The 18,667-nt window shown below is 54.2% G+C and overlaps 1 protein-coding gene across 4 annotated transcripts in view; it reads left to right on the top strand.

Moving 5' to 3' along the window:
• Positions 1 to 9,686, top strand: part of TBC1D24 (TBC1 domain family member 24) — a 42,489-nt gene extending 32,803 nt beyond the window's left edge. For 3 of the 4 annotated variants that reach the window (XM_059861224.1, XM_059861225.1, XM_059861223.1), the window contains exons 8-9: positions 4,356 to 4,429; positions 4,546 to 9,686. In XM_059861224.1, the coding sequence (XP_059717207.1) occupies positions 4,356 to 4,429; positions 4,546 to 4,653 (182 nt within the window). In that variant the 3' untranslated portion in view covers positions 4,654 to 9,686. Of the gene's footprint in view, positions 1 to 296; positions 4,310 to 4,355; positions 4,430 to 4,545 lie in introns of those variants that run through there. The other variant, XM_059861226.1, reaches the window with a different exon arrangement.
• Positions 9,687 to 18,667: the final 8,981 nt, after the last annotated feature.

Here is an 18,667-nt window from a genome sequence, read left to right as displayed (position 1 = left end):
ATTGTAGCTTCCAATATCCTCCAGCACTGAAATACAAATCTCAAATGCAGGTAGTTTTTGTTCTTGCTGAGTTGCATTACTTTTCTTTATTACCATTGAAGGAAATCATCCTGTTCTGATATTATCATTTAAAACCTATGCATCTGATCCTATACTGTTACATCTGAAGACAGCAAGCAGACATTGCTGAGGGCTTCCAGTTGTTCCCCTTGGGAAAAGCACTAAAGTATTTGTACAGCTGTTTCCCATGCCAAGAAATGCAGAGATATCCTTACCCTGTCTTTGTCTCTTCCCAGGAGGTGGTGATGGCCAGGCTCTGTACCTTGATGCAGATCTGAACCATGGGAGAACCAGCCACTGCAACACTTTCAATAACCAGCCACTGTGTTCTGAAAGCTTCCAGATCTCCATCCTGGAGGTGTGGGGCTTCAGGAACACCATGAATGGTTGATGTGACTATCATTAATCAGCTAGTTTTTCAGTTGTCCAAGTTAGATTCCAATACAGGAGCTAAGTTAGAACATCCTTTCTGTGAGGCTCAGTGCTCTGAGTCATTCCTAAGTGGTGCATTTGGTTGCAGGCTGGTTGTTTACTCTTTCTTTATTTAAGACAGGTCAAGGTGAAGTAATGTATCTGGTTAACTGTTTGTCCCTTTCCCTTTAGAGACCTGTATTCAGGGACTGTTGGTAACAATGAAAATGTGATGAATTCAGAGCCATACTAGATGGATACAGGCCCTAATCATGGAGTAGGCTTGAGTTCCTCAGAGGCACAGCCCTGGCTGAGCTGTGCTGCAGAGCTCTGAGCCACTGGCACCAGTACCTGGCCTGAGCCAGGAATATCAAATGTCTCCTCACAGGGAGCACTGGTGGCCTCAGATCTGACATGGAAGGGTAGTTTATAAAATCACTGCCCTCCTATGAGCAGGTGTTGTACAGACAAATCAGTACCATTAAGTTATGAAGCTCTTCATTCACACCAGAACCATGATTGCTGATCTTCTTGTACCAAAACCTTTGACATGTTCCACTCACATATGTTAGAGCAGTCTGCCTCTGAGAAGGGCATCCAGGCTGGACAGTGATATCTCCAAGTCTTGATTATGTTTACATTCCTATTCCATATGAGTATGATGACTTCAGAGAGACTCCCTGTGTCAGGCAGCTGAAAGCCAGAGAGATCTGCAGTGCTCAGAAATGTTCGTTTCCTCATCTTTCCTGGGAGCTGAAATGAAGCTTTAAATCTGAAAATAACTGTGCTGATATCCCTTTGTGTTTGGGGAATTAGACCTGGTGATAATGGGAACTTCATCCTCTCCCCTCAAGTAAAGAAAGGAAGGCAGGAGGCAAATCTGGGAGTGAATTGATTTCTCAGGAGAACTGGGGGCAACACTGTTTATCCAGATGTCTTCCCAATAATGAGATCCCTCCTGAGAAGCTAACAGTTTTCTTTCTGTATATTCTGGTAGGGTTTGGGTGATGAAAAGAGGCTTTGCTCATTCTTGAGCATTCCTGCATTCTCTGCAGGCATGCCCTGTGGCATGTGATGTCTAGAGGCAGTTCCCCAGAGTCTTTATCCAAAAATTGCACTATCTGTTGTGGAAATTCTCCCACATGAAGCACAAATACATAAACATCAGTGAGTAGTCCACAGCATACAACAGGATGCTCAGAGCTTCAGTGAGTAACTCGCTAGTAAGATTTATCACAACAGGGAAAATGAAGGGAAAGAGAAATTGCTGATTTTCTAAACAGTTCAGTCTAAAAAATTGCTGTAGAGTGGGATTTTTACTTAATGTTATTGCTACTTAAGCTTGAAGTTCATTAAAAGAAAAAAATTTAAGTTAATAATGTTAAAAGCTAGGCTGGACAGGGCCACATTCATATTCAGACATCTGAGGTGAGTTTTTGGTCATGCTGGCTTGTCCACTTGCCAGCCATGACAGTACCTCATGGCTTGGGAAAGAGTCGCCTCTTGCAGAGTATGTGAATAAACTTGGCAAAAATAAGATATGCTTATGAAGGTGCCCTTTTGAATTTTTGTCAAAATAACTCTTTGAAAAATTAGCCGACGTGCAGAACAGTTTAAGATGTCTTTTGCACCATTTGTATTTGCAATTGGATTCTCTCACCCTGTCTGAGAGTCAGCATTGGGCCTGCCTTTCCCCTTCCCACACAGTGAGTTCTGCCCAGTTGTCTTTTCACAGGTTTACCATAAGCTTGATTGAACTGCAAGAGGTAATTCAGTTCTGCTGAAAAATTTTGATGTGGAGGAACTCAGTCATATCTGGCTTTTTACAAACGCTGGCTGATGCTGCCTTCTATTTTTCCAAGCCCCCCATGTCTCTTTGCCCTTGCAGGTATCCCACAAGCTTTCTCAGACAAAAGAAATCACTCAGAAAGTACAGGTTCTACTTAATGTAGGTGGGATTTCAGTTTGGTTTGCATCTCCTCTTTTGATCTTGTCTAAGGAGGTGTCCTTGGGAACAAAAAGCAACTCAAAAGCACAATAGTAATAATTTCCAGCTTGTTGTCAGAAATTCCCTGAAGCTGTGTGTTGGTAGAATTTGTAGGAGTGTAATGTTCTACTCCAAATGAATAAATTTTATCTGCAAAACCTTGGCTGCATCTGGCAGTGTGATGGGATCTCCTCGCTCCTATCCCTGCTGGGTGCAACTATGTCAATACCTTGTCTTAAGCCATATCTAAGAAACATTCCTCAGAAAGATGCTCCTTTCCCTGCTCTTTTCTTGGAGCACAGAGCACCAAGATTTGGGTGTTTAGAATCTGAAATAACTCCTGGCTCCTCAGAAACTCATCATAGGATATCAGTGTGAGAATCCAAGGAGCAGTACTGGACGCCAGGCACAGGGCTGGTTTGGCTTGATGAAGTACTGCCCTGCCACAGCCACCATGTGGGACTGATCTGAGTGGGTCAAACTGGAAGAGCCTGGATGAACAAGAAGCAGCAATAATCCAGGGAGAGCAGTTCTACAGTGCTGCAGCAACTTCACACGATCCTTGTGTTCAGTAAAAATGGATATTCCTTGTCATGTGTAAGTCCTCATCCATCATTCCTGTTGTGGTTGTGAGACGCCTTAGCAGAACAGCGTTTTGACTTGGTTATCTTTCCCGTAGCAGAGAGGCATTTTTCTTGTCTGTTTAGTTAATGGTTGTTGCTGACCAACTGTATATCTAAGTTCAAACCCTTTGTTTCATGCAACACTCTTGAGATGGAGGTCACAGGCTGCTTTTGAAGACAATGGCTACAATGGACACCGTATCAGAAAGCGGAGTTATCTCAAATACTCCAACCATGAAGTGCTTTAGCCAGTTGTTACTTGCAGCTCTGCACACCTGTTGAAGTAGGCTGTAATCCCTTTCTGTGATCCTGCTGGCAGCAGCAAGAGTGCCAGAGTTACGGGATGGTCTTGGGCTGGGAGCTGCGGGCTAGGTATTGGTCACCACAGTTCTGTGAGAGCATCTGTGCTTTCTTGAAAAGCTGCTTTTTGCTTTGTCATTTTCCTTGAAGGCAGAAGATATTAGAAACTCCTGACATCAGAAACCTGACTGCACTGTAAAGGGCAACCAAACTATTTGCAAGCCATGGGAACTGTATGCAGCTGCAGCCGAGCTGGACAGACTTCACTGCAACTGAGTTGTCTTTCCTGCAGCTCCTGCACTTTGGCACACTCCTTTTTCTGATGCAGCATGTTAATCAACCACCTGTTGATAGAGACAAGTCAGCCAAGGGAAGGGAGAAATTCTCATTTCCTCTCTGATGACATATCTGAAGTCAAAATGGAGTGGGGGCCAGTACTGTTCTTTGAAGAGTTAAATCATGCCAATAGAGATGTGTGGTGAGCCACAGAGAGGTGACATGTACAGATCTATGAACTGCTCTTCGTGTCTGTGTATTGAAGCTGTGTACCTTTTTCCTTGGAAAATAATCCTCGTTTTTGGTGGAGCATAATCTCCTCTGCCCATGGGAACACTGATGCCGCAGTCAGGAGCTGATCTGCACCTGTGGCACTGCGAGAGCTTGGCTCCTGCCAGTGGCACTGAGTCGGGCTGTTGGGTACAGCCAACAGGTGCACGGGCACCTGGCTGTTCTGCAGCTCTCTGTCGTGGATTTCAGACTATTCATAGGCAGAATGAATGTGTGTGTACTATCTGGGGTGATGTTTTCTTCAGACGAGTGGTGATGTGCTGCCGAGTTGGTTTTCTAGCCTGTCTTGCAATCACTGCCCTACGTCAATGGTATTTTTGTCTCTGTGCAGAATCTTGGGTATTAAAGGTATTTGACTGTGGAGGCTGCTGGCTTTGTCTTTTATTCTTGTCTTTTCCTTCCTGTAGGGCTCATAGCAAAAGGCACCCTGAAACCGAGAGAAACCCTGGAGCATGTGTTCTCTGACAGAGCTCCCATTGCGGTGAGGTGGTTCCTGATCATTTCAGATCTCACAAGACTTCCCCTGAGATCAGGTGTCAAACTGACTCTGAAGTCTCTAGATAGCCAATTCTGACATGAGCCTTCTTCCCGTTGCAGGGCCAGAGAGCATGGTTTGCCCCAGCCCAGCCTGGGTTTAAAATGGAGGTTAGGGGTGTCCTCCGGCCACCAGCAGCACCTGTAAGTTGCAACCAGACCATACAGTGACCAAGGATGTAAATTAAAAACGTGGGATTCCACAAAATTTGGGGGTTTAAAAAATTGCTGTCAGGCCAAAGGGATTTGGGTATTTTCCCTCAAAATAGTCCCACCCCCCGATATCCACCTCATACACAAATCTGGCTGCCTCGTGGTGCTGTACATTTCCAAGAGCTGAGCTGCAGTTTAAAGCAATGCAGTGTGGAAAAGGGATTGCTGAGCTGGCAGAAGCAATTCCCAGATGATTAATTCTCCAGCCAGCTCTGCACTGCCAGGAGATTTGCTGCACAGGAAGCCCGTGGCCACTAGAGGTTCCTCTCAGCCTGGTCCTGTGCCTCCATCACCAGTAAATCTGTCCTTGCAATCTAAAAGAGCTTTCTTCGCTCGGTTTCCAAAGGTGATCTGAGCCTTAAATACCATAAATCAGAATTTTACAACTCCCTTGAAATCTGTAAACTTGATCATGAAGGTGCTTAGTAGCAGGAAGGTGTAAGTGAGGGATGGTAAGGAGCTGAGCAGCGCAGGCAGCTGTTTTGGGACCTTGCAGCTGCTGTAAACCCAGTGAGGGAGAGCTGAGAGGAGGATGTGCTTGATTGCATCAGGCAGCAGAGGCTTGGTGTCCTGCCTAGAAAGCACAGTGGTGGGAAGGTCTCAGGGTGGGTAGTAGCTACAGGAGCCTGAACTGGAAAAGGAAGGCTGTGCTGTGTCTTGCTGTGCTGCTACAGTGTGAGAAGAGCCTGATGTTTGCCAGTTGTACTTTTTTTTTTGGATTTTCTAAACAGGCTTTTATGTAAATGTCTCAGAGACACCTGCTTCCTTGAGAGATGTTTTATAACCAGTTGTGGCACAACATTGCCTCTGGCAGCAAATTAGAGGGTTTTCTGCCTTTTCAAGCCCCTCACTGGGTGTTTTCAGCTCTGCCCTGCTCTTGCCCTTCCCAAGCACCGTTTTGGGCTGCAGAGCCTTTGCCTGAGCCTCTAGGAGGGTCGTGGCTCCACTCCTTGTCTGTACTCTGGTGACATAGGCTGCTGCTGACTGATTTCAGACCACACAAACAGCTCTTGGGTGGAGCTGGGTACAGACTTCAGCTGGGGAAAAGTGGAGCTTGTTTGTTCCTGCTTTGCAAACCTGCAGCTGGCTGCTGCTGGGCAAGGGCAGATAAGGCACCAGGACTGTTGGCACTGTCCTGAACCCAGGGATGCACCTCCCAGTGCTGACACAGCTTGAGTCCAAGGCCTCATGTTGAGTCACCTCCTTTCCGTGGTTAAATGTCCTCCAGAGTTATGGCTGTGCCCTCCACATGCCATTGACCAAAGGGTTTCTGACTGGGCTCATCCTCCTTATCCCTCAGCCATGAGATGAAGGAGGCAGGTCTGGAATCCTGTGGAGAAAAGTGCAAGCCCAGCAAGCCAGTGATCAGTACCTCATCCTCCCAGCCTGCATGATGCTGGGTCCTGTGTCCCATAAATGACTGAGAGTACACATTTTTGATCCGTGAGCATTCCAGAGCAGCATTGGCTGCACCAGCTCAGCAGCCCAGCTGGCTACAGCCAGAACTCTCCCACTGGCAGTGGCTGGGGCACAGTCTGTTCCTCTTCCTTAGACATCCTCCTTGTGCTGAAATCCTCCTCCTTAAACTTCTCTGGGTCTATGTGAAGACCCACTTTTGCTTCCTCGCTCTCTGAAGCTCTTGGCTGTGCCTCAGGGAGCCAATCCCTCTCCTGGAACATTTTTTTTTTTCCTTTTGCATCCTTACCTGCTGCAGGGGTCTGAGTACACCATTCTTGGCACTCTCAGCTTGATGATGCTCTGAATTCAAGCCCAAGAAAGACTGCAACTCAAACAAGGTTGGCTGCTCACTGTGAGTCCTGCAGAGCAACAACTTGTCCAGGTTTGTTCAAGGGAGGTTTAGGGCTGAAACTACACAAACCATCACTGGTGAGCTGGGTCTAGGTGTACATCCAGGCCAGTATCTTGTCCATGGACTTCCTGCATGGCAAGTCACACCTGCCTGAGGATAGCCCTGCCAGCTCCAGCAGCACAAAGCCAGCGGCTGTGCAGCTCCTGCCGAGCTGTGATGCCCTGCAGTCGGGTTCTGGCAGCCAGCTGGCACAAGGGGTACATCTGCATCAGTCCTTGGCACCCCCAGAGTTTTGCCACAAGCAGCTGTGTCTGTCCTCAGCACACGGCAGCCACCCGCGCCCCTCAGCTGGACAAGGGGACAACCCTTGGGCACAGTGGAACTCAGCTTCCTCACTGCTTCCACAGACAAAATGCTGCAGGACTTCCCCATGGTCCCACTCAGACCAAGTTACTGGGGAAAGAGGCAGCAATGTCTCAGAGATCTGAATCTCCCCAGGTTTGGCTGCCTGTTCCACAGAACCAGGCAGTGAACTCCAGCCCCACTTCCACAGGGAAGGGCTGTGGTGGGGCTGGAGCCCTGCTGGGGAGCAGAATCCCCCCGTTACCCACCCTTCAGACAAAGCCAGAGGAGAATGGATTTCAGCAGTTCCACAGCTCACAGAAATACTTGTGGGTGCTCCTGTAAGGATCTGCCTAACAAACAGCCATAACCTCTCTCTCAAGTTCGTTAGGCTTTTCTTGCACTCCAGCCACAGCTCCTGCAGGATACTGTGCTCTTGTGGGGTGAAGTATTCCCCAGAGTCATGGCTTTCCTTGCAGCTCACCATGGGTTGTGCCCCAGGGCTGACTCCAGCTCGGAGACTGAACTCAGCAGTTCAGCTGAGTTCAACTTAGGGACTGCAGAGCCGTAGCTCCCAGAATTCCTCAGGGTGTGGGTCTCCTCAGGATGGATTTCTTCCCTAATGAGCAATAACAGACTCATGAACACATTTTTGAAAATGCAGAAGTAGAAACACAGGAGGAATAACTGACTCACTGAGGAAATCTTATTAATGTGTTCAACAGAGCCTTGGGGTGGAGGCAGGGGCAAGTTAGGGCTTTCAAAGGAAGTGTGGGAGCACCTCTCCAGACCAGCTGCCTGCCTTGTGCCCAACCCTCTGACAATGCTGGAGACACCTCCAGCTCAGACCAGTCTCTTGGGCAGCATTTGTAGCCCATATTTAGGAGGGAAATGTGCTATTCCTCTGGTTGGTGGGAGCAGATGTTTGCTTCAGCCTATTCCCTGGTCAGAGCAGCCTCCAGCTGGGTCAGATCCGGTCCCAGCTCCTGGGCTGTCCTGAGAGATGTTTGCAAAGAGGGTCCAGAGCTGCCCAGAGGAGGAAGGGCAGGCTCTAGTCCTGTAAACCAGCACAAACACACAGCAGGCAGAAGCTTTTGGCCTGATTTGCTCACGACCTTTGCCGTGGTCCGTCCCTCAGGCAGCTGGAGCCTGCTTGCCGGCGCTGGATCTGTGCTTCCTTGTACACACAAGGGCACACTCCAGTCAGCTCCAGCCCTGCCTTTACGCTGGTTTTCTCAGGCAGGGGATGTTTTTAGAGGTTTAATATTTAATCTGCACCCTACTGAAGAGAACTTCTAGAGGTTACGAGAGCCTGGGAGATGGCTGCTCAAGGTCCTCATCCTTCCCAGTCTCTGTGTGCCTCCAGCCTGGAAGCTTTTCAGAAGGGCAGTGATGTGAAATCTAGGGATGTGAATCCGTGTGAAAAGCCACTTGCCAGGGATGATGAAAGGCACATGATGAACACGCTGCTCTGGGCAGGAGCAGCCATGTCCAGCAGTGAGCTCTCATGGTCCCCAGGCACTGCCACAGCAATGCCAGTTGCCCTGGTCACACCAGGGCTGTCGGACCAGCTCTCTTCCTCCTTATGCATGGGATCAGGGTCTCCCTTTTCCCAAGGCTGCAGAAATGGGGATTATCCAACAGGTCCCCCTTGATGCCTGGAGCCAGCCACTGTCCCCTGTGGAGCAGCCCTGCCCTGGCCCCAAACAACCCTGGTGTTCTCCAAAGGACCTTGTCCTGAGCCCATCCTCCCTGCTGCTGGTCCCTCGCCGTCACCAAAGCAACCACTGATGGATCTGTCGTGAAAGCCCTCGGGGGCCAAGACTCTCTTTATCCTAATCCCAAATGCTCCCTACTGCCCTTCCTGCAGGCTGTGCCATCCCCGGGGCTGCCTGGTGAGATCCAGCACATCGAGCTGCCGCCTCCCACCCAGCCGGGAGCGCCGAGCCTGCAGCTCTCAGTGAGATGCAGAGATCTCCATCCAAGGGCTGCTGCAGCACTTGGAAGTTTTCCTGCAAGCAAAGAAATGGGGAGGGAGGGCTGGACCACGAGGGAACAAGCGGTGGCCGTTCCAGTGAGCCAGTGCCTCAGCAGATATTACTAATACACATGTACAGGCGTTCTGAAATAACCAGCTATTCCTGAGCTCAGCTTCCCCGTGTGACCCTGACTTGTGTCAGCTGATGGGAAAAAATCTCTGTGTGGAAGAAACGGCTGTTCCTTGAAAAGGCCTAAGACTGTGCAGGCTGTCCCTGGCCTCTGGGCTCAGCCAGCCTGGAGCCAGCTGGGTGTGAGGGATGGGTGAGGACAGAGCCTTGTGTATCCTGGAGGGAAGATGGAGGAGGGACCAAAGTGAGATTTGGTTGAGATGTTTGGCTGGGCAGAGGCTCCCTGTCCTGATCTTAGATATGGGGCTGCAATCTAAACACAGTCCCCCTATGTTGAAGGGAGGTGTTCTCCCTTTCCCAGCATACACCAAGAGTGTCCAGCTGCTTTCTCACTCCAGGGAGAGGAGAGTGTTTGCAAGGGAAGAGTCCAGTGCAGGACCAGGCTGTGAGGACATCGTGTGACTGCACTCATCCCTGCTGTCTCCAGTTTCTATCAGGAACTAAGGGTGCTGGTGTTTCCCCCTTTCCCAAAAGAAGTCACAAAGATGGTTTTATGCTCACTGTAAAACTTCTTGGTTTTTTAAACCCTTGTGGCAGTGCTGGAAAACACAGTGCTTGATTGTTACTTTTATTGTCCCCTGGGCTTTGTGCCATGTCTGTCCTTACCTCTGGCTTTCTGAAGAATGCATGAACTTTCTGAACTAAGAAATAAAATATATAAAATCAACTTATTTTAATCTGTTCAACATATGCTGCTCTTTAATTTCTGTGCTGTACTTAGAGGATATGGTAGAAAGAGGAACCAATTGTTTTCATATCTCCCCCACATCTTTCCACTGAGTCTCCTCTCCCTCTTCCCCTTTTCTGAGCCAACATCCCTGTACGATCTTTTGTCATCTGCAAATGCTCTTGCCCTTTTCATCTGCAACCACTGAACTTCGCCATCTCGGCTGTGTCTTCTGCTAAACTCGGTGATTAGTGCAGCCATGGCTCTGCCCCAGCAAGGAGCCCAGACTGAAGCTGTAGTCAATGCCTGCAGAGCCTGTGACAGCTGCCTGTGTCCAAAAGTAGCCCGTGACACCTGGCCTGTACCAGCCATGGTGTGGCAGCAGGCCCAGGGCAGTGACCATTCCCTGTGCTGGGCACTGCTGAGGCACCTCCAGTCCTGGGGTCAGTTCTGAGACCCTCACAACAGGGCTGACATGGAGGGGCTGGGGCATGTGCAGGGAAGGGAACAGAGCTGGGAAGGGGCTGGAGCACCAGGAGGGGCTGAGGGAGCTGGGAAGGGGCTCAGCCTGGAGAAAAGGAGGCTCAGGGGGGACCTTGTGGCTCTGCACAACTCCTGACAGGAGGGGACAGCCGGGGGTGTCGGGCTCTGCTCCCAGGGAACAGGGACAGGAGGGGAGGGAACAGGCTGAGGTTGTGGCAGGGGACATTCAGATTGGGAGTTAGGGAAAATTTCTCCGTGGAAAGGGTGGTTTGGCACTGGCACAGGCTGCCCAGGTAGTGATGGAATCGCTATTCCTGAAAGTGTTCAGGAAACAAGTAGGCTTAGAGTATTTGGGGACAAGGTTTAGTGGTGGCCTTGGCCAAGCTAGAGTAGTGCTTGAATTCAAGGATCTTGGCTGTCTTTTCCAACCTAAACAATTTCATTACATATGGGCAGCCTAAAGAGCACTAGAAAACAGAGAACTGGGCTTTGGAAGCCCTGGGGTCATTATCCAGATATTCTGCTTTGGTGTCATTGACGTGAGCAGGTCCATGGCACACAGTAATTTCTCCTATCAAATATCATCTTTCTTGGGTATTCCAGCCCCAAGAGCAGCACATCTCCTGCCAGCAGTGGTGGTCATGGGCTGAGGCCTGGGTTGCACTTATGACACAAGTGTAAGTGGCCAGCAGGAGCCTGCAGGTAACCAGCTGCCCCCTGCTCTACTGAAAACTTGAACTGGAGCCTTTGGGGGTCTCTGAATTTCCCTGTGGTGTGTTCTCTTTGCCACAACAGGTCTGAATAAGGCCATCTTTGACTAGGCATGATGGCGCTTCCTTCAAAGGAGGTGTTGGATGCCACATCCATGGCTGATGATGAGCGTGGGCAGAAGAAATCCTAATCAGGCTCTGGCACACAGGAGAGAGGTGAAACAGCCCCATACTGAGGTCCCACAATCCATCCAGCCCCCACTTTTCCTGTCTGCAGCAGCCAGAGACATTCAGAGCTCAATCCCCTTTGCAGTGTGACAAATCCCAGCCCCTGGGGCTGGGCTGGCGGTGAAATCTATGGTTTTTTCTTCTCCCTCCTGCCGAGGCAGCTCTAAAATACCATCTCCATCTCCTGAGGCTGCGTATGTCCCTGGCTGCAGGCACCAGCACTTTGGTCTCCAGAGGCTCAGGGGAGAAGGCAGCGCACGAAGCCAGAGACAGGGCCCACCCTGAGAGCTCAGACCAGTGTACCCGGTCTCAGGGTATGAATTTTGGGTTTGGGTGAGCATTTCTTCCAACCCAGGAGGAACAGAAACTCCCTCTCACTGCTGCAGCTTTTTCTGCTTTCTAGTAGGCTTGATCCTTTCCAACTTGCTTGTTGCAGAGGAGGTGCCCATGCCTGTGGAAAACAGGGGCTGGTCCCCAGAGCCGCCAGCGGGTACCGCGGGCTGCGCGCCCCGGGCGGGGCTCATGCTAGCAGATGTCACCTCGTCCCCATGATTAAACTGTCCTCTCGCCACGGCAGGGCGTTTCACAGAGGGGGTTGGAGGAGAGGAACTGCCCGCAAGGGAGACGCTAAACCCGGGAAACACAAAAATTACACTTAAAATAAAAAGGTCTCGTGCCTTTTTGCTTGGCAGCAGCTCCAGAGGCAGCCAAGGCTTGATTTTCCCCAGCAAACCGAGCAAGGAAACATCACCCTGAGAGGGGAATAACCATAACAAAGGAAACACATCCCGTCTGCCTTTCAGTTTGTCTTTTTTCAAAGTAATAACTGAGTGCTGGTTAAGTTGGCTCACCCACATTTTAGGTGGAGTGGTCCTGGCCAGCAGGGACACAGCCAGGAAAGGCACTGGCTGCCAAATTCTTTGTCTGATATTGGGGCAGGGAGTTGAGGCCGTGGGGTGTCCTGCCCCACTGTGAACTAACGGGGGTTGCCTGGAGTCAGAGCACAGCTGCCGTGGTCCCCCTGACCAGCAGAGTGAGACTGGGGCGCCGCCTGCACCCACACCCAGAAATACATCTGCAGAAAAACCAGTCACCCCAACCCATGAACAGAACAATTCCTGTGGACAATCTGACCCCGTTTTGGCAAATTTCTTTACCCAGTCAAAAATATCCTTCTCTAAGTGTTTTTCCCACAGTTTCAGTGACACCAGGGCAGCAGGAGAAGATCCACAGACAGGAGAGTCCCAGTGGAATCCCAGGCTAGCTCTGCGGGGTGATGTCTGCCATGGCTGTGGGAAGATGATAACAAATACTGCCTGCACTCACAAGCCTCTGGCAGGAAAAGAACATGGCTGGAAGGCTCCAGTGCAGGCTAACCCGAGCACTGGGTTTGTACTTCTCTGGGTGTCTCTGCAGGGAGCCCTGGAGCACAGCCCACCTGTGGCTCCCAGCCACCAAGCGTCCCTCCCATGCTGCATGCCCAGCTCACCAAGCATCACGCCTCCAAAATTGCCTCTCCAGGATATGTCAGCTGTTCCAGGCCCCCATTTGCAAACCAGCTTCCCAAAAACTAAGGGTGGGATATGGTGGGAGGTTGGTGTGCTGGGTCTCAGTGTCTGCTTCCAAGAGCTCTCAGATGCAGTGTAGGAACAGGCTCTGTGCTGGGAAAACCACATTGGCTCCTCCTAGAAATACAAACCCTGTGACTGGGACTGAAAATCCCCAGCAGCACTGCAGGTGCAGCCAGTGGGTTGCTGAATGGTGCCAAGGGGGAAGGGGGTATCCCATGCAGAGCCCACCCAATGCCCAAGAAATTCCTGCCTTTTCCATGTGTGCAAGTGGAACCAGACAGTGACGCCACAATGGAGAGGATCTCCCAACCCAACAGCAGGAGCCACGTGACTCCCACCAGTAACTATGGCAACCCAGAGCAAATAAATGCTATTTCCAAACCACGGGCAGAACCTCCTTGTGAGAAGCCCTGGCTGATCCCCACTGCCAGCTGAGTGCTGGGAGCCAGCATGGATCCCCTGTGGAAGGAAGGATGAAGAGCAGCCCCACACAGTGTGCAGCCCTTGATAGGGCCTTTCAGGAAAAGGATGGCAGAAAAAACCCAGCTTCTCTCCACACCATTCCCAGGAGCTGAAGAAACTGTAGGAACACAGATATTTCCCCAGCTGCATTCACACAGAAGCATGGTGTGGAAAAGAGGAAGATCAGAGGGTTTACATAGGGTTGAGAAGTCCTGGACAGAAAGAGGACAAGGGGAAGAGATTAGATCAGGGCAGATGGGGATAGGATAGGATAGGATAGGATAGGATAGGATAGGATAGGATAGGATAGGATAGGATAGGATAGGATAGGATAGGATAGGATAGGATAGGATAGGATAGGATAGGATAGGATAGGATAGGATAGGATAGGATAGGATAGGAGGCCCCTGATTGCCTCATCAAGAAGTCCAGCACTGGGGAAATCCCAGGAAAAAGTTAAAAACTCAGGGTGGTCATCAGTTAATTAAGACCCAAATAGAGCAAGAGGAACCCCTTTTGCAAATGGCCCAAAGTCCTGACTCAGGGAGGGAGGAGGAGCAGGGGATGGGCCCCGAGGCCGTGGCTCCTGCCCTGTGATTTCTGTGAGACACTGCAGAAGCACTGAATGAGGAAATGGCCCACAGGGAGCTCTGTGGCTGGCCAGTGCTTGCTGCCGAGGCCGTGAGCAATGGATCCACTGCCAGACCTGCATTTCTCATTCCCAATCCCGGGACCAGCTCAGCTCCACTGTGTCTTATCAGACCTCCAGACTGAAAGCCCGCCTGGGCTTGTCCTGAGCTGAGCTGCATTTTTAACACCTTAGCACAAATTCTCTCATGGTACCCAGGGGGCCAGAGCATTCCCTGCCTGTCCTGCAACAATGCAATTCCATACTGGCATCTCTGTACCCAGACCTGTCCTGCAGGGGCTGGGTGCTCCCAGCTGGCTTCACCTTGCTTCATGACATGGGCAAAACCACCACCATTGCCGTGGCTTTTAGAAATAGATCCCTTGGCAAACAACTCTCCAACTTGCCAAAAACCAGCTGGGTCAGGGCAGGTCAGCATCCCTGGAATCCCATATGTAGCATGGAGCAGAGAGTGTCCAGCTCCTGCTCACTGGAGGCAGCTGACAGAAGCTGTAGGCCTCTGAAATTGCTCTCCAGTGTGTTTGGTCCATGCACAGACAAGGACCAGGGCAGCAGGAGAGTCATCTGCCATGAAGCCACTCAGAAAACACCCCCTAAAAGGTGGTGGCAGCTCTCCCCTGCACCTGCTGGAAAGCCCACTTCATCCCTCTGCTCCTTCCTTGGCATGGGAACAGGCAATCCAAGATCCCTCTTGGGCTGGGTTTGGTGTGGTGCCGTGCCATGCCACGTGGTGAATCCAGCTCAAAAGGAAAAGGCAGCACTGCAGGTGCCACGCTCAAGTCCCCCTGGCGAACGTGGGCGCCTTGGTGCCAGCCTGGCGAGTGCCTGGCACCGGGGCGAGGGGGTGAGCGCTGGTTGCTGTGGGAACAGGAATTCCTTTGGGTTGTTCTGCATACAGGCTCTGGCCCTTTGCCTTTGATGTTGTGTTCGCCTCCCAGTTTGCATTGAATTTTGTCCCTCCTCCCGTTGCCCTTTCCCTGAGGAAGAAATACCCCTGCTGCTCCACCAGGCAGAAGCAAAACTGGCATGAGAGCCTTGGTGCCCCCGCTGAGGGGTGGCAGCGACATCCTGGGGAGGGCTGGCTGTGTGCAGCAAGCATGGGGCCAGAACAGAGCCAGCTTTGACCGAGAGCCCCAGCCAAGAGTGCCCGCGCTGCCAGCCTGCAGGCGCAGCTGCAGCAGCAGTGCTGCTGGGGCTGGGGATGCCACGGCGCTAAGCCCAGCTGTGGGAAGGACTTCAGTTACTCTTGGGTACCTGCTGCAACACACCAGGCATGGCAGGGAGCCCGGAGAGCTCACTAGTGTCCAAGGAGTCCTTCCCCTCCTCTGGGCCACGTGGGCTTTGTGCATCCCTGTGTCCCCTCACTCCGCTGATCCTAGCCACACCCAGGCCACCAGGGTGGCTTCACGGGCATCTCAGGGTGCCTGGCTCACGGTCCCTCCATTGGCCTGGTCAGTCCAGCAGGGTGTGGAGAGAGTGAGAAGGGCTGGGCAGTCCCAGGTGGGTGAAAGCAGGTGGATGCTCTCATTTCCAGCACTCAGACCTTCCCTCTGTGCAAACCCTTAAGAGTGTTGGCACCAGGATGTGCAGGGGTGAACCACACTGACTCCACCGTGACCTCCGTGGTTCCACGTGGGTAGGAGGAGGCTGAAAAAATACATGCCGCAGGGAAAATGTAAAATGCAATGTTTTGAAAGGAAATTTTATTGCCAAGAGCTTAAAAAAATATCCTTGCTCTGAATCAGCAATTTCAGGTGAAACCCAAACAATTTATTGGACCTTTAGTGCGGGAGAACTGAGACCCAGAGCCATTGAGTGAGTCCCAAATGAAGAGCCTGGGAGGCAGGGAAGGAAGGAGAAGAGGGCTTGGCTCAAGGTGCTGGACCACAGTGCAGGGGCAGGGAGACTCCCAGCAGTTCCAAAGGGTGAGTGGGGGGAGCCCGGCCCTCGGGGCCCGCTGCTCAGCCTCTCCGGAGACAGGGCATCCCCAAGCAGCTCCACGGCCACAACTCGTGAGCTCACAGCTACAGGAGGCCTTTTGTCGGCCGGGCTGGCCACCGGCGGGCAGACGGAGCGGCGAGCGGGGATGGGGCCGGCGGATCTGCGGGCCCGGAGGGGCAGCAGGGCCGGGAGGGGCAGCAGGGCCGGGACCAGGGCAGCAGGGCCGGGAGGGGCAGCAGGGCTCAGAGGGGCAGCAGGGCCCGGAGGGGCAGCAGGGCCGGGACCAGGGCAGCAGGGCCGGGAGGGGCAGCAGGGCCCGGAGGGGCAGCAGGGCCGGGAGGGGCAGCAGGGCCGGGAGGGGCAGCAGGGCCCGGAGGGGCAGCAGGGCCGGGAGGGGCAGCAGGGCCCGGAGGGGCAGCAGGGCCCGGAGGGGCAGCAGGGCCGGGACCAGGGCAGCAGGGCCCGGAGGGGCAGCAGGGCCGGGAGGGGCAGCAGGGCCGGGACCAGGGCAGCAGGGCCGGGAGGGGCAGCAGGGCCGGGAGGGGCAGCAGGGCCCGGAGGGGCAGCAGGGCCGGGAGGGGCAGCAGGGCCGGGAGGGGCAGCAGGGCCCGGAGGGGCAGCAGGGCCGGGAGGGGCAGCAGGGCCCGGAGGGGCTGCAGGGCCGGGAGGGGCAGCAGGGCCCGGAGGGGCAGCAGGGCCCGGAGGGGCAGCAGGGCCGGGAGGGGCAGCAGGGCCGGGACCAGGGCAGCAGGGCTGGGAGGGGCAGCAGGGCCGGGAGGGGCAGCAGGGCCGGGAGGGGCAGCAGGGTCGGGAGGGGCAGCAGGGCCCGGAGGGGCAGCAGGGCCGGGAGGGGCAGCAGGGCCGGGAGGGGCAGCAGGGCCGGGAGGGGCAGCAGGGCCCGGAGGGGCAGCAGGGTCGGGAGGGGCAGCAGGGCCGGGAGAGGCAGCAGGGCCCGGAGGGGCAGCAGGGCCGGGAGGGGCAGCAGGGCCGGGAGGGGCAGCAGGGCCCGGAGGGGCAGCAGGGCCGGGAGGGGCAGCAGGGCCCGGAGGGGCAGCAGGGCCGGGAGGGGCAGCAGGGTCGGGACCAGGGCAGCAGGGCCCGGAGGGGCAGCAGGGCCGGGAGGGGCAGCAGGGCCCGGAGGGGCAGCAGGGCCGGGAGGGGCAGCAGGGTCGGGACCAGGGCAGCAGGGCCCGGAGGGGCAGCAGGGCCCGGAGGGGGGCAGCAGGGCCGGGAGGGGCAGCAGGGCCGGGAGGGGCAGCAGGGCCGGGAGGGGCAGCAGGGCCCGGAGGGGCAGCAGGGCCGGCAGGGGCAGCAGGGCCGGGAGGGGCAGCAGGGCCGGGAGGAGCAGCAGGGCCGGGACCAGGGCAGCAGGGTCCGGAGGGGCAGCAGGGTCCGGAGGGGCAGCAGGGCCCGGAGGGGCAGCAGGGCCGGGAGGGGCAGCAGGGCCGGGAGGGGCAGCAGGGCCCGGAGGGGCAGCAGGGTCGGGAGGGGCAGCAGGGCCGGGAGGGGCAGCAGGGCCGGGGCTGCGGCTGGCGCGGAGCTGCCCCGGCAGGAGGCGGTGGCAGCCGGGGCTGCTCGCCGGGAGAGACACGGGGAGGCACTGGGGGCAGGCACAGGGGAAAGAGCATTCTTTAGGGGCCTTTAAAATCCACCCGGGGCCCTGGGTCCCTGCTCCAAATATTGTTGTTGGTGTTGCTCCAGTCTCTTCGAAGCTCTCACCCAACAACTCGACAGCGCCCATCACCCACAGATAAATTCCACGGGGCAGATATCTGGGCCCATCCCTGCCAGCCAGGATGTTCACGGCACTCTCTTTGTGGGCTCGGCACCTTGCAAGGTCCCCTGACTACAGCCAGGCTGGGCACAGTGTTGGGAGAGATGCCACTCCAGGTGAGGGCTGGTGGCAGCATGGCCCAGCCCAGGTGAGCACCAGGAGGGCACAGACCTGAGCACCAGGGTGGGATGAGGCACCACAGGCCAGGCCCCATCTCCCCTCACCAGCCCAAATCTGGTGAACAAACTGCTGCCAGTGGCCTGAGGACTGAGACTTTCACTCAGTGACCAATTGCTCTGGAGCCTAGAGGCAGGGATTGTCCTGTGATAGTGAAAGGTTAATTTGAGTTGCTGGAAACACTGCTAGCAGTGACAGCCAGCACCACAGAGCGATGACAACACTGAAAAAGAACATGTCCCAGTGTGGAAAGGCAGCAATGGGGGGAGTGGTGCTGGTGGCAGTGATGATGGTGGCACTGGGGATGATGGTGGTGCTGCTGGTGACAGTGCTGGTGGCAGTGACAGTGGCGGTGTGCTCCCCAGATGGGATGCACAGCCCCTGCACCCACCTCTGCCAGGGCTCAGGACAGGGTCCACCTCTGTGGCTCTGACCCCCAGCCCTCTGCTCCTCTCTGTGCCTCCAGCCAACCTCTGCCATCAGCCATGTGCTGGATGTCCCCATGAAGACCTGGTGACAGTCTGCCACAAGACAGTCTCCCTGTCAGAACCAGCGTGCCCTGCTGCCAGTCCCCAGCACGTGCCAGCCACCTCTGCCCACTGAAGTGCCAGGGCCCTTTGTGCTCAAGCAGCAGCAAGGAATTTGTCAAAGTAAATCCTGTCCTCAGCTTCCCTGTGGGCTCCAACGAGGCTGAGGGGGCCAGAAAAGTGGCAACACAGGGGAAAAGGCAGGTGGCCCTTGAGTAATTAAGAAACCTGTTTTTTTGGGACATGGAAAGCTCAGCCAGATTTGTGGCAGCAGCAACTGTTAATGCCCCCCCAAATCCTGGGTAACAGAATGGCATGAGTCACCCTTCCAGGATGGGCTGTGGGAACATTCCCCGGGGATGTTTTGGGATGGGTTTGGCTCAGAAAGTGCCTGTAGGAGAGAGCAGGTGGCAGAGCCTATGGAGGGATGACACCACGGTTCAGACCCAGCCCACCTGCTCGC

This window comes from Haemorhous mexicanus, chromosome 17, assembly GCF_027477595.1.
Source record: "Haemorhous mexicanus isolate bHaeMex1 chromosome 17, bHaeMex1.pri, whole genome shotgun sequence".
NCBI lineage: Eukaryota > Metazoa > Chordata > Aves > Passeriformes > Fringillidae > Haemorhous > Haemorhous mexicanus.
Note: the sequence above shows the minus strand (reverse complement) of the source record. Positions and strands in the feature narration are given on the sequence as shown.